Source organism: Podarcis muralis, chromosome 8 (genome assembly GCF_964188315.1).
Source record: "Podarcis muralis chromosome 8, rPodMur119.hap1.1, whole genome shotgun sequence".
Classification (NCBI taxonomy): domain Eukaryota; kingdom Metazoa; phylum Chordata; class Lepidosauria; order Squamata; family Lacertidae; genus Podarcis; species Podarcis muralis.
The window spans coordinates 63,832,819-63,846,028 of record NC_135662.1 but is presented as its reverse complement, the minus strand read 5'-3'; the positions used below and the strand labels follow the sequence as shown (position 1 = coordinate 63,846,028).

General features: G+C 44.8%; 1 protein-coding gene across 21 annotated transcripts in view; it reads right to left on the bottom strand.

The window, feature by feature from the left end:
• The window catches only part of RREB1 (ras responsive element binding protein 1), a 122,855-nt gene that overhangs the window by 33,408 nt on the left and 76,237 nt on the right, over nt 1-13,210 (bottom strand). For all 21 annotated transcript variants that reach the window (XM_028737793.2, XM_028737785.2, XM_028737802.2 and 18 more), the window contains 2 exons: nt 10,601-10,690; nt 9,285-9,448 (listed from right to left, as the gene is read on the bottom strand). In XM_028737793.2, the coding sequence (XP_028593626.2) occupies nt 9,285-9,448; nt 10,601-10,690 (254 nt within the window). The remainder of the gene's footprint in view (nt 1-9,284; nt 9,449-10,600; nt 10,691-13,210) is intronic.

Genomic DNA, 13,210 nt, shown 5'->3' with positions numbered 1-13,210 from the left:
TGTTTCTCTCAAATGCGCTTCTGGGTAACTGCTGCTCTGGTTCCACCTTAACAAGCAGCTAGATTCAACTCCCACCCACTCCAACTTGCCCAACTGGTTCTGCTTTGGCATGCAAGAATGAGCAAATATCAGAATGTACCTTTCTTGTCAGCTCTCTTTTAAACAAGACCAAGAAACTGTCACCAATTTTATTCTGGGTTTTTTTTGTGTGTGTGTGTTTTTTAAAAGGGGAGTAAAGACAAAGAAAATGAAATTCAGCATGGGAGTTTGACGGCGAACTGCCTGTCACATCACCTCCCATTTTCTCATTTTGCACGCAACTTGCCTGCATACTCGAATGATCAAGAGCGTAATCTGAACATAAGAAGTTGGCTGTCAATGCTCATAACAACAAGCAAGGCAGAATAAAATGACATTGGGAGCATTCTATGTTCCTGGACAATTGTAACGTAAAGACTCGATGATAAACCATATGGGAAAGGGAAAGAAAGTCAGCAGAGGGGAACAGAACTCACCACTTACAGAAATGGCGGCTATGCCAACACTTAAGTGCACACTTAAAAAATTAAGGTATGTGTGCTTGCAAACATCTCGCTTTCTCTTTCTTATGCTCAATACTAAATGGGCTAGGATTGGCTATTGCTCCATTCCATTCAAAGCATGTTTGTTAACTGTTCTCAAAGAATAACTTAGGAAGCTCAGCATTAAGCTGTACTTCTCTTGCAGAGAGAGAAAGATCAGCAGCTGCACTGCTGAGAACTAAACTGAAAACATTTCCATCACTCTGCCATGGAGTTGTGTGTCTTCGCTGTCAACATGCCTCTGAATGCAAGTTGCTGGGAATCACAAGCGCAGAGAAAATTGTTGTTGCAGGATCCCCATGGGCATCTAGTTGGCCACTGTGAAAATGAAATGTTTGACTACGTGGGTGTTTGGGCCTGAGCCAGCAGGGCTTTTCTAACGGTCGCTCTGAAATCCCATGTTTAAATTATCTGATGCAAAGCAATTCAGGGCACACCTGCAAACACTCCCAAAAGAACACAGAATTATTATTTTTCCATTATACATGCCACTGTTCAACAAGTTGCCCCACTGCTTTTAGTCCTTTCTTGGTGCTGTGTAAGTAAAGGTAAAGGGACCCCTGACCATTAGGTCCAGTCGTGACCGACTCTGGGGTTGCGGTGCTCATCTCGCTTTATTGGCCGAGGGAGCCGGCGTGCAGCTTCCAGGTCATGTGGCTAGCATGACTAAGCCGCTTCTGGCAAACCAGAGCAGCGCACGGAAACGCCATTTACCTTCCCGCCGGAGCGGTACCTATTTATCTACTTGCACTTTGTGCTTTCGAACTGCTAGGTGGGCAGGAGCAGGGACCGAGCAACGGAAGCTCACCCCACCACGGGGATTCGAACCGCCGACCTTCTGATCGGCAAGTCCTAGGCTCTGTGGTTTAACCCACAGCGCCACCTGTTTCCCTTGTGGTGCTGTGTAGGTCACAACTATAAGCACCCTAGGAATAACTTGTGACTTCTTCCTAGGATTTTCCCCTTAGTGGCAATAAGTGAGGATATGCAGACTCTACCAGTTCCTCTGTATTTGAGTGGAATAATGCAACAGCCAGGTGGTCTGTGCTGGCGAGACGAATTGCCTGCATTGCACCCGACCCCCAAAACAAATAATCCTGTGAACATGTCCTTAGACTGCATCCAATCTGTTCAAGACCTTAGGTTCTAGGGATACATTCTGCACATACTACAAGCTACTATACAGTAATTCTGTTAGGAGAACCCACGCCTAGGCTCAGGGCAAGATCAAAGCCGGAGAGCAGAATTCCCAAAACATCTGAAGACTCATGGATGGGGACTCTCTCACACACCTCCACACCCAGTGCATGAACTTGGGTTTGAAAAGATTAAGGGGTGACGTGTAAGTCACAGAAAGAAAATTAACAAGCCTTGCTATTTGAGCAATGTGCTTGGGGGGAAAGGAGACATGAAGGAGGCACCAAGCAACAGGAAAGGGACGGCAAAACCTCAAAACGCTACTGACAAATGCTTTTCGCAGACGCGTTGCCTTGACAGAAGAACACTTTTCTTCTGCCTCCGAGAAAGCAAGCCATAAACTGCAACTTGTTGGCATAGCTGTCAATGTGTCCCTTTTTTTAAAGGGAAATTCCCTTATTCCGAATAGGATTCCTCGTAAAAAAAGGGAAAAGTTGACAGCTATGCTTGTTGGGCATTTTACTTTTTTTTTTTAATATTAGGACTATTATTACAGATCAATATGCCAGCATGATTTTGAGGCGTTGCCTCTCTCTTTTGCTTCCTTTGCTTTTTGGCGCTATCCTTCTGACAAAGCAGCTCCAAGTTTGAAAACAGCTGACTTTACACAGAAAGCAGCAAAACAATATAGAACTTCTTAAAAACGAACATGCCACACAACCAAGTTTAGAGGTGCAGTCACGTTGCATATTTTCATTGCACATAATTAACAAAAATGGAGAGCAATTGTGTGCATGACATGGATATGAAGGAATGGCCGATTAACAATTTATAGATAAGAATATATTGTTCATTGCAAATGTGATGGAAGAAGAGGAGGAGCCACAAGCAAAAGTGAACTTTTAAAAAGTGACCTTTTTTTGCAAGACTACGGGCAACGAAAGGATTTTGGAATTTGGAACAGATGGACACTGGTCCTTTCTTGGGAGTGGGCATTTTTTTACTAGTGTGCTGAGTTTTCATCAAGAATCACTACCAGGCCTCCAGGCTTATCTCCACAACCTTGATCGTTGTAAACTGACATTCTTAGGATTCTCATGCGAAGTGCCTGAGAGCAGCACAAACTTGCTTTGTGGCAGCTCATGTGTTGTTTGGTTTAAATGCACTAATTTGGACACCAAAACCATATTTATTTCTGCTGCCTCTGAAATTACTTTAGGAGACTCAAAACATAACATATGCAGATATTCAAAAATATAAGTATGAATAGAATGGTTTGGAAAACAAAGCTTCTACAGATTACGTTGTTATGGTGCAAGCAGAGGTGACCAAAGATCAATCCACACAAGGAAAGAAATCACATTATAGTACCCATCTCACCAGCGTGCAGAGTTTTAAAAGTGAGCACACGTTGTTGTCCACACACCCCCTTCAAAATCTAATATAACCGAGAAGAATATTGGCATAAGCTATCTTATCTCAGGTTGAACTAATTTCCTATCTAGTTTGGCGTTTTGCATTCTGACTGGCAGCAGGTCTCCAGGGTCTCAGCCAGCAGTCTTTCCCATCACCTTACCATCACCTGATTCTTCTGAACAGGAGTTGAGCCTGGGATTGGAGTTGGGAACTGCAGGATGCAAACCTGTCCCCTGCTACTGAGCTATGCAGTCTTGCGCCATGCAATCTGAGGAAATTTATAAGCCTGATTTCTCAACATGCAAAGGTCAGTCCACAGGCCACATTCTAGTGAGCAAGTGTGGATGAGCCACAGAACCCTGCTCCACATCATGGGACAGAACCTGCAGTCAATCGCCCCCTTCTCTTGCAACTCTAATACAGTGGTACCTTGGGTTAAGAATTTAGTTCGTTCTGGAGATCTGTTCTTAACCTGAAACTGTTCTTAACCTGAAGCACCACTTTAACTAATGGGGCCTCCTGCTGCCACTGTGCCGCCGCTGCACCATTTCTGTTATCATCCTGAAGCAAAGTTCTTAACCTGAGGTAATATTTCTGGGTTAGCAGAGTCTGTAACCTGAAGCATATGTAACCCAAGGTACCACTGTATGCTGGAACAGACTTGTGTCAGGCTCTAGGGATGAGGGCTGCTTCCAAAGCCATCAATATGCAATGCTGGGGGTAATTTCTTCTGCACTATTACTCCCCCCCCCCCCCCGAATTCATGGCTCAGCACTTCTGCACAGAAGAGCCAATGACTGCTGCTACGCCAGCCTAATGGCTAAGGCAGCGGTGGGGAACCTGTGACCCTCCAGATATAGAACTACAGTTCCCAAATTCTAACCACAGGTCATGCTAGCTGAGGCTGATAGGAGCTGGAGTCAGCCGTCATCTGTAGAGAACACCATGCAGCTAGGACGCCGGCCATTTATTTAATAAGCTGTGTTGGTAAACAGGTACTTAAAGGGAAGTTAAAACGCAAGGTGCAGTGTGATGAAAGAGTCCATTCTGTTCAAGCTCTGTCCTGCAGAATTGGCACAAAAGGGAAATTTAGACCCAAGGGTGACAACAAAGGGGCAGAAGCTATGAGCAATTCGAGAGAAGCTCACGGGAGGAATCCATGTTCTCCGGCGCAAGCCCCACTGAAATCACACTCCCGTTTCATTACGAAGACGTCTGGGCAGGAAAACTTCCGCGTGCCCTTTGCCGCTTTATCTTTAAGGCTGACAACAGAAACTAGACCATCCAGGTGAGAAAACAAACAGGCACTTCAGGAAGATGCTATCAGCGAGATCGTGTCTAAACCAGTTTGCCTTTTATGAGGATTAGGCATAGGAAGGAAAAGTTCAGAAGATGTACCATGTACAAAAGACTGGAACTTTGTCTGTCTCTCTTTTTGTGTAAAAAGAAAAGAAAAGAAAGACCCCTGCCTCTTAAATGTGATCGTTTGAGTTTGCAGGTTCAGAGAAGCATCGGAATTGAAAGCCACCTAACCCAAGCCCTTGAATGATGCAGGCAATCTAGAGCTAGAGCATCTCCAATGGAGCCTCTCGCTAAAGACCTCTAGTGAGGAAGAGACCCAAGGTAATTGGTACCATTGGACTATAGGAGTATGGGAAATCCAATCCCACCCCCCTACTTAGCTCATCTTTTTAATACTCTTATTTTAGAGAATTAGATTTTTAAAAAGCAAAAAGTCTACAACGCTGGAGGAAAAGGGGGATCTACCTTAACCACTTAAGCATGATGAAGGTGGGGGTGATGGAATGATAGATGTGGTTTTGTCCAAGGTACACACGTTTCACCCTGGCGGAGAGCTACCAACCCCAGAAGGCCCTCACTTTGCAAACCTGCCTTGTTAATAGAAGTTAATGCATCATTAATCGATGTCAATGCCTTCTCTCCTGCGGCCTGTTACCTTGCAAGCAAAGTCTCCAAGAAGATGGAATTAACAGCCAAGCTGTTGTGCTTGAAACACACATTGTATTTTGGCACAATGCCACAAGATGCAACTAGGATGGGGCAACAGGGAACACCTGCACGGAAAGTAAGTTGGGGGAGTAAAAATGGTTGAAGGAACTGCAATTCCAAGGGTGGGTTTTTCTTTTCTTGGAAAAGAAATCTAGGCATGCGTGGCACAAGGCATGCCCTTGCAGATATGACTCAAGCGCAGCAACTTGAAACATTTCAGCCCAAAGAGCCCCACCTTTGCTTGATTCAGGATAAGCTCACTGTTTTCTCAAGGGAATGGGATGTCTTCTGGCACCGGTTTTTGACTCAAGAAGGAAACTGCAAACCTGCACGTATTAAGTTCGTATTTACTTTTATCAATGGAGCATGTGAGCACCTCCAGCGCTGCCCTCTGGACCTGACCAGAATTCCACAGGTGTCTCAAGTTTTAAATGGGCAAGGAATTGGGGGGGGGGGGCATTTCAATAGCTTATTTGGAACTTTCACACAAAGCCTCAGCAAATCTGTTGTTGTTTTTTTAAAAAAAGAATAGCACAAGGATTGCACAAGGTAAGGCATTTAGGGAAGCAGTTAAGACATCTCCTCCTCTCTGGGCCTCTTCTCTTTCTCATATATAGTCTCTAGGGAGTTGGCAACATGTGTCTTGGGAAAGCTGCATGGGAGATGAGCTACGTTCTTCTTGTTTCTCTGATCAGGAGTGAGCACGTGTCAGATAACTGAAGCTGCAGGATTCTGCCCATGTGATCGAGGAAGCAGCAGCATAGGGTGTTGGGATAAAAAGTGCTTGGTTTGTGCAAAGAGCTAGGACAAAGTAGCTAGGTGGATTGGAGCAAGGAAGTGACTATTTTACCAAGATCCTACCTAAGGCACACATCTCAGCAAATCTGAATGGGCAGCCCTGCAGAGCAGAAAGATATGGCAAGTGGTGTCAACATAAATTCTATGCTCATTGTCTCCCGAGGAGCACAGCTCGCCGAAGTGGTTCTGCAAACACATCATTGCTGCCTCTCTCTTATATTGGGCTTCTCCATAACATTAAACTGAAAGATAGGAAAGAGCTATGAAGATGCATGGTCAACCTGACAGTATTTTGCAGGGTCAGTGTATGGAAAAGTATTAAGGAGAGCGATGGAATACCAACACCGTGGTTTGCTCCTTGAACGACTATACAGCACAGCAACATCCACTACCCATGCGGCTTTAGGAAAGATTAAACCAGCTTTCCCTTGCCAGGCTCTCTTGTTGTTGAACTGTAGCTCCCCTTAGCCCTAGCCAGCATGGTCCATGGTCAAGGATGGTAGGAATTGTATTCCTGGAAGCACCTGGATGAAGGAGGCTGGACTAGACAAATTCATGGAGTCGGAAAAGCAAAAGTCATTAGCCAAGGACAGCTCAAGAGAACCTCCAAGTGCAAGAGAAGCACACCTCTGAATGTTAAGCAGGGACACATTGCTACCTTAGCACCTTGCCGAAGGTTTCCTGAAGGCACCTGCCTGGACGTTCTTAAGAAACCAAGATGCCAGGAGGCTATATGATGAGTAGACATATCTGAGAGCTTGCTAGAAGAACGCATTTGATTATGTCAAATTCTGTGCGCTTCCTTCATAAAGAAAAGTACTACTAGAGTTGGTGGGAAGACATCTCAGTCCCAGGGGCCTCCAGCCTTCTACGCCTGGCCCTCAGTGTTCCTCTGAAGGCCACGCACCATCCTAAGGGCTGACCCCGCTCTTCAAACTGTGCTTCTGATCAACTCTGCCCCACACTCTCCTCCTTGAGTGACATTGCCTGGCTTAAATGTGTCACCTGAACTGTAATACTGCCTCTTCCTTGCCTGGATAGAAGATGAAAAGGGTTGTGTGAGGGGTGGGGAGGATAAAGGGCTTGCCCACTGTACAAAAGAATCACATTCATTGCTTTGCAATGTTGCATTTGGCTGTGCAAACTAGCAGTTCATGGCACCTAAAGGGCTCCCGATGAAAGTACATGGCCATCAGCCTGAAAAAGGTCATCTGCTGCTCACTTATCTGTCTCTCCCTCATGTTGGCATTGCACCTCTCTACCTGGCCCCCCAAAAAGCATCTAATTCAAAATAAAAAAGTAATTGAGAATTCTTGTGTGCAAATAAAGCACCTGCCTATGTTTCAAGCTGCATCTGCATGCATTTCATTTTGCATCACTGGGAATGCATCTCGGCTCTTTAGCATAGAGTATGATCATCCTGGGAAACAGAGCGTCCTATAAAACACTTGAGGGGGTGGGTGGCAGGGAAATCACCCTCCCCTCTAGGCTTGCCTCCCTAGAAATTTGTGCTTTAAAGCTCACATCTGAAGATCTGCCTAGAGACACGAAGTTAATGCAAACCGCTCTGTGATTAGCAATCGCTTTACAAAGATCCCTATCTCATTTCATACTGCTCCTTGAACAGAGTGTGGAGAAGTGCAATGTGCATTACAGCTGTGATGCAAGAGGTGTTAACAACTTCTCTCTGCTCTAGTTCCCTATTGAAATCCCACTCACCTGCAAACCTTGCTATCAGCCATGGAGGGGCAGGGCGGGGGGGGGGGGAGTGCCAGTTTTACCAATCCAAGTCACTCCTCCTCCTGGCAACTACACGAAAGCATCAGGAACGAAAACGGCAATAGATTCTGAAGAGTCCAACATGGATCTTTCACATGATGCAGAGTTGGGCCTCGACAGGAAACATCCATTACCAGCTCTTACACCAGGGGTCAGCAAACTTTTTCAGCAGGGGGCCGGTCCACTGTTCCTCAGACCTTGTGGGGGGCCGGACTATATTTTTTTTTTGGGGGGGGGGGGATGAACAAATTCCTATGCCCCACAAATAACCCAGAGATGCTTTTTAAATAAAAGCACACATTCTACTCATGTAAAAACACACTGATTCCCAGACCATCCGCGGGCCGGATTTAGAAGGCGATTGGGCTGGATCCGGCCTCTGGGCCTTAGTTTGCCTACCCATGTCTTACACCCTTCACAATTCCTATGGATTCTCTTTTGTGTAGGCTTATTAACTACATGTGCTTACTTGGAAGTGAAGCCCCACTGTAGTTCACTGGTATTTACTTCCACCGCCACTCCACAAGTATATGCATAGGACGGAAGTCTTATAAAACTGCCCATTTTAGAAATATTTGTCATTTAGCAGCAACACATTTCAGGAACTGAAGTATATACGATGCAACATACAAATCAAGCACAAATTAGGAACGCCTTTAGAGGGGCAGTATTTTAGTGCGGTGGTACCTCAGAAGTCGAACAGAATCCGTTCCGGAAGTCCGTTTGACTTCCAAAACGTTCGGAAACCAAGGTGCGGCTTCCGATTAACTGCAGGAAGCTCCTGTAGCCAACTGGAAGCCGTGGAAGTTGCGTCGGACGTTCGGGTTCCAAAGAACGTTCACAAACCGGAACACTCACTTCCAGGTTTGCGGCATTCGGGACCCAAAACGTTCGACTCGCAAGGCGTTCGCGAACCAAGGTATGACTGTATTTTTAGCTGGGTCCTAAAAATGACAAGAACCTCGTTGAGTATTAGTAAATTATTGTTACAGTGGTACCTCGGGTTACATATGCTTCAGGTTACATACGCTTCAGGTTACAGACTCCGCTAACCCAGAAATAGTGCTTCAGGTTAAGAACTTTGCTTCAGGATGAGAACAGAAATTGTGCTCCAGCGGCATGGCAGCAGCAGAGGCCCCATTAGCTAAAGTGGTGCTTCAGGTTAAGAACAGTTTCAGGTTAAAAACGGACCTCTGGAACAAATTTAGTACTTAACCCGAGGTACCACTGTACTAGGAAACTTGTTGGAGAAAAGCACCACGATCCATGGGCATCACAAACAGATGTATGTAGGGTTTTCAAATCTCCACCACCAAACACACTGTCCATTCCTGCATTGCAGGGGGTTGGACTAGATAGCCCTTCCAACTCTATGATTATACGACTATGATTCTAAGGGACAAGTGCAAGGAGCTGCTGGAAGGAGGCTACAGATGCCGGAAAGAAGGGATTCTTTGGGTTGCAGCGCTCAGGTGGAACATGGCATGCAGTTAACGGTCACCAACACACGCTCTCACATTTATCAACCTTTTCCCACACTGTCACCTCATTGCCAGCTCTCACCTGTGCATGTTTCCATTGGTGGTGAAGGACTGGTCACACACTGAACATTTGTAAGGCCTTTCGCCAGAATGGACCAACATGTGACGGTCGAGGGAGCTTGCAGAGCTCAGAGACTTTCCACAGATGCTGCAGGAATGGTCTGTCCCTCCAGTGTCCGTGTTATGCTAAAGAAAGCAACAGATTGTTGGTTTTGAGTTCTTCCTGTGCAGCTTCAAGGACATGTCAGTCAACTGCAACCATCATCATCATCATCATCATCATCATCATCTAAGAAGGTTTAATGCAATGCATTTAAAATTAGCATGGCATATCTGCAGCTAGCGAAAGCGACAGGAAGAGTAAGAGGCCAACCAAAACAAAAAGTCTATAAGGCTAGGAGAATCTTTAAAGAATATTTAGAAAACTATGGAATAAAAGGAACCATCTTGGCAGAATTAGACCGTATAAAAATAAGTTTGTAGGGAGATAAAAAGAAATTATATAAGAAATATGTAACTGTGCGGTATATAAAGTAATGGATAGACAAAGTACAGTGAGATTAAATGGAAGTCAGTTTTAAATTTATTTTCTATAAATTTTATAATTGTGTTCAATACCAGGAGTATATATGATGCTAATTATATTAATCTTCTTATATCTTATAGTGTGGTGGCTTGTTTGATTCTTCTGTTATTTGTTTGTTTGTTTGATTGTTTGTTTGTTTACTTGTATGTACGTCTGTTTTTCATAAATGTATTTATTTTAAATTAATAAAGATATATTTTTTTAAAAAAATAGCACGGCATATCTGGGTAAGGGTGCAATTCCATACTCCCCGAAAAGTTGGCTGAGGGGCTTCTTAGCACATGACCTAGGTGCATCTCTGATGCTGGAGAAACAAGGTACATAGGCAAACAATGCTTGTGTCACCTGAAAACCCCCTAGACACTGCAGAAATGGGGTGAGTCAGGGAGGTATAGGTATGCCGTATCCAAACTGTGAAAAGCACCAAATTGGCTAAATTAGCTTGGGACCTGAAAGGCTTATGCTGAAACTACAGACCATTTCTTCCATGGCAGAGTAGCTTTGTAAAACCTCTGATTTATTTTACTTTACTACCAGAGGGGGAAGGGAACCTTAAGAAGTGGCAAAAAATATATATGGGAAGGACAATAAATGCAAAAGTACAGTTGAGGGAGCGAGGGAAGAAAGCATAAGGAAGCAAGCTGATAGCCTACTACAATGTCTGTGTATTTTATTGTACTGATAGCTATTTGTCTCCAAGGAAGACACCTTCAATGGTTTTTCTAAAAGTTTTTTAAAAGTCACCGGCTTACCTGACGAATATGCATTGTCAACTGATGCTGAGAAGTGCAAATCTTTTCACAAAGAGGGCAGGTATAGGAAGACTTGTCATCTTTTGTTTCCTGCATACAAAATATTTTTTTAGTAAGAAACATAACACACGTTTTAAAAGTAATTAAAAATTTACAGGCTTGAGGTTTTTATCCCTCGCCCATTCATGCAGAGAATGTACATGCAGCAGCAAAACATAAATTTACATAGGAAATTATTCTAAATGAGACCCTTTTTAGAAAAAGAAATTCGAAATCACAGTCTGAGTCAGTGAAATTGAGTGTGGTGCAGGGTGCTGGCTAGAACCTAATCCTTCGCCAGGCATTAGGTCTACCCAGCCAAAAGTCTACCCAATCCAACCCAGTGGATGACCAGATGGCTTTTTGGGAAACCTCAAAGCTAAGACATGACGGCAATGCACACCTCCCAACAGTTGTTGTTTAGGGAGTAGCACTCAGGGGTAGGATCCTTGAAATAGCCCACAGCCTTCATGGCTAGTAAAACAGCCACCGATAAACTTTACCCTCCATGAATTTATTTAAAGTCCTTTCTAAGCCATCCAAACCGGTTGGCCATTATGGTTGCCCATTATTACCGTATCTTGAGGGAGAGAGTTCCATGCAATGTGCTGCTTGAAGTATGTGCTTCCTTTTGCCTATCCTATAATCTACAACCATTTAGCTTCACTAAAGAAGAAGAAGAAGAAGAAGAAGAAGAAGAAGAAGAAGAAGAAGAAGAAGAGGAGGAGGAGGAGGAGGAGGAGTTTGGATTTGATATCCCGCCTTTCACTCCCTTTAAGGAGTTTCAAAGCGGCTAACATTCTCCTTTCCCTTCCTCCCCCACAACAAACACTCTGTGAGGTGAGTGGGGCTGAGAGACTTCAAAGAAGTGTGACTGGCCCAAGGTCACCCAGCAGCTGCATGTGGAGGAGCGGAGACGCAAACCCAGTTCCCCAGATTACGAGACTACCGCTCTTAACCACTACACCACACTGGCTCTCTGAGAGAGTGAGGAAAACTTCCTCTCACCCTATGCACTTTCACTACACATGCATAATGCCCTGTCTTGGAACTGCACCAGATGGCATCTGAACAAGTAACATGGAACACCTTGGTTTCTCCACCTCAAAAACGTAAGGTAGAGGTGAGGAAGCTCCCCCACCGAGCAGAGACACCCCTTTTCTCTCTTTATGCTCCTCCTCTCCTCCACCGGAGGACCACAGGTCCTTTTGCACCTGGATATATGGCTATGAATTGGGTGCAGGGATGGTTTCAAGGTTTCCTTTCTGCACAGGACAAATTGATTTTTGCTTTAATTTGTACACCGCACTCCACTGCAAAGGGTACTCAATCCATACAGAGTGCTGGCAGCTGCCACCCTCACACATACAACGCACCCAACATTCCCCTGCAATTGTGCACTGCAGGGAAGCTCAATGATGAGAGATTGGCTGTCTCTCTTAATTCAAATGACCTTGTCAAACATTCTTGATCCTCCAAAAAGCTTCCGATAATCCCTCACATTGCTGGAGGGGGGACTACAAGGGGAAAGGAAATGCTATGAACTTAAAAAAAAAATAACAGGAACAGCTAAAAATAAGGAGTTTTGGGGGGATGGAGAGAGAAAATTACAACATAGTGCAAGGAAGAAATAAATTCCCTTAGCTAGCTGAAAGGTTGGCCAGTTTGAAACTTCCCCAGCTACAACTTGGCCAGGATGTTTGTGCTAACAGAAGAGATCTTCCCCCTTTCTTTTCTTTTAAAAGTTGCCCACAGGATGCTTCATGAGAACAAATCGCCCACACACCCCTGGCGTATGTGTAGGCTTTGCATCACACCTCTATGACAAAAGCAGTAGGCTTCCACCCTCAGCACTAGCCATTCCAATATCGTCTTCACATGTAGCCCCAAGTACGAGCCACACCCACTTGGCAATAAGCCCCATTTCCTGGAGGATCCCAAGTTTCCCTCCCTTGGAAGGAGATCTAGTCTCACTGTTGAAAGCTGCAAGGAAATCCTAAATAAACTCATCCTGCCCTTTGGGTGGTAGGGTGAGCAAGAGTGACATTTGCATTCAAATAAAGAGGCTGGATGTAGGCATGATTGACACTTTCCTTAGAGCTGCTGCAATCAGAAAGTAAAATGAATCTACTCGCATGTAAGAGAAGAACACCCTGTGTTTTCTTTTTTAAAGATGCCCTTGAGAGGCTGACTCAGACACCAGCCTTTCCAACCAAGGACAAAATGGGAACTTTTGGCTTGAACCAAGTCTTCTCTTGCCCAATTGTTTTAAAACAGGCAGCATGATACCCCCCCCCCCCCATTCCACAGAACAGGGCACTTTCCCCCACACTTTGTTGCAGGCTTGCAGATAAGCCCATAAAAGCTACTGGCCAGCCAAGCAGCTAGTAACCTGTGTTTGTTTCCTTGCTGGCAGTACAAGGAAGGGGAACACAGACTACGAGCATCATGGCAAGCTAGCAAAAGGAAAAGAAAGACAAGGCAGGCAGACTGGTTGAGTGCAGGACATTCCTGGATTCCTCAACCTGCACAGAACTCCTGGTCGCCTACAGGAACCTGGTGATTGCTAAA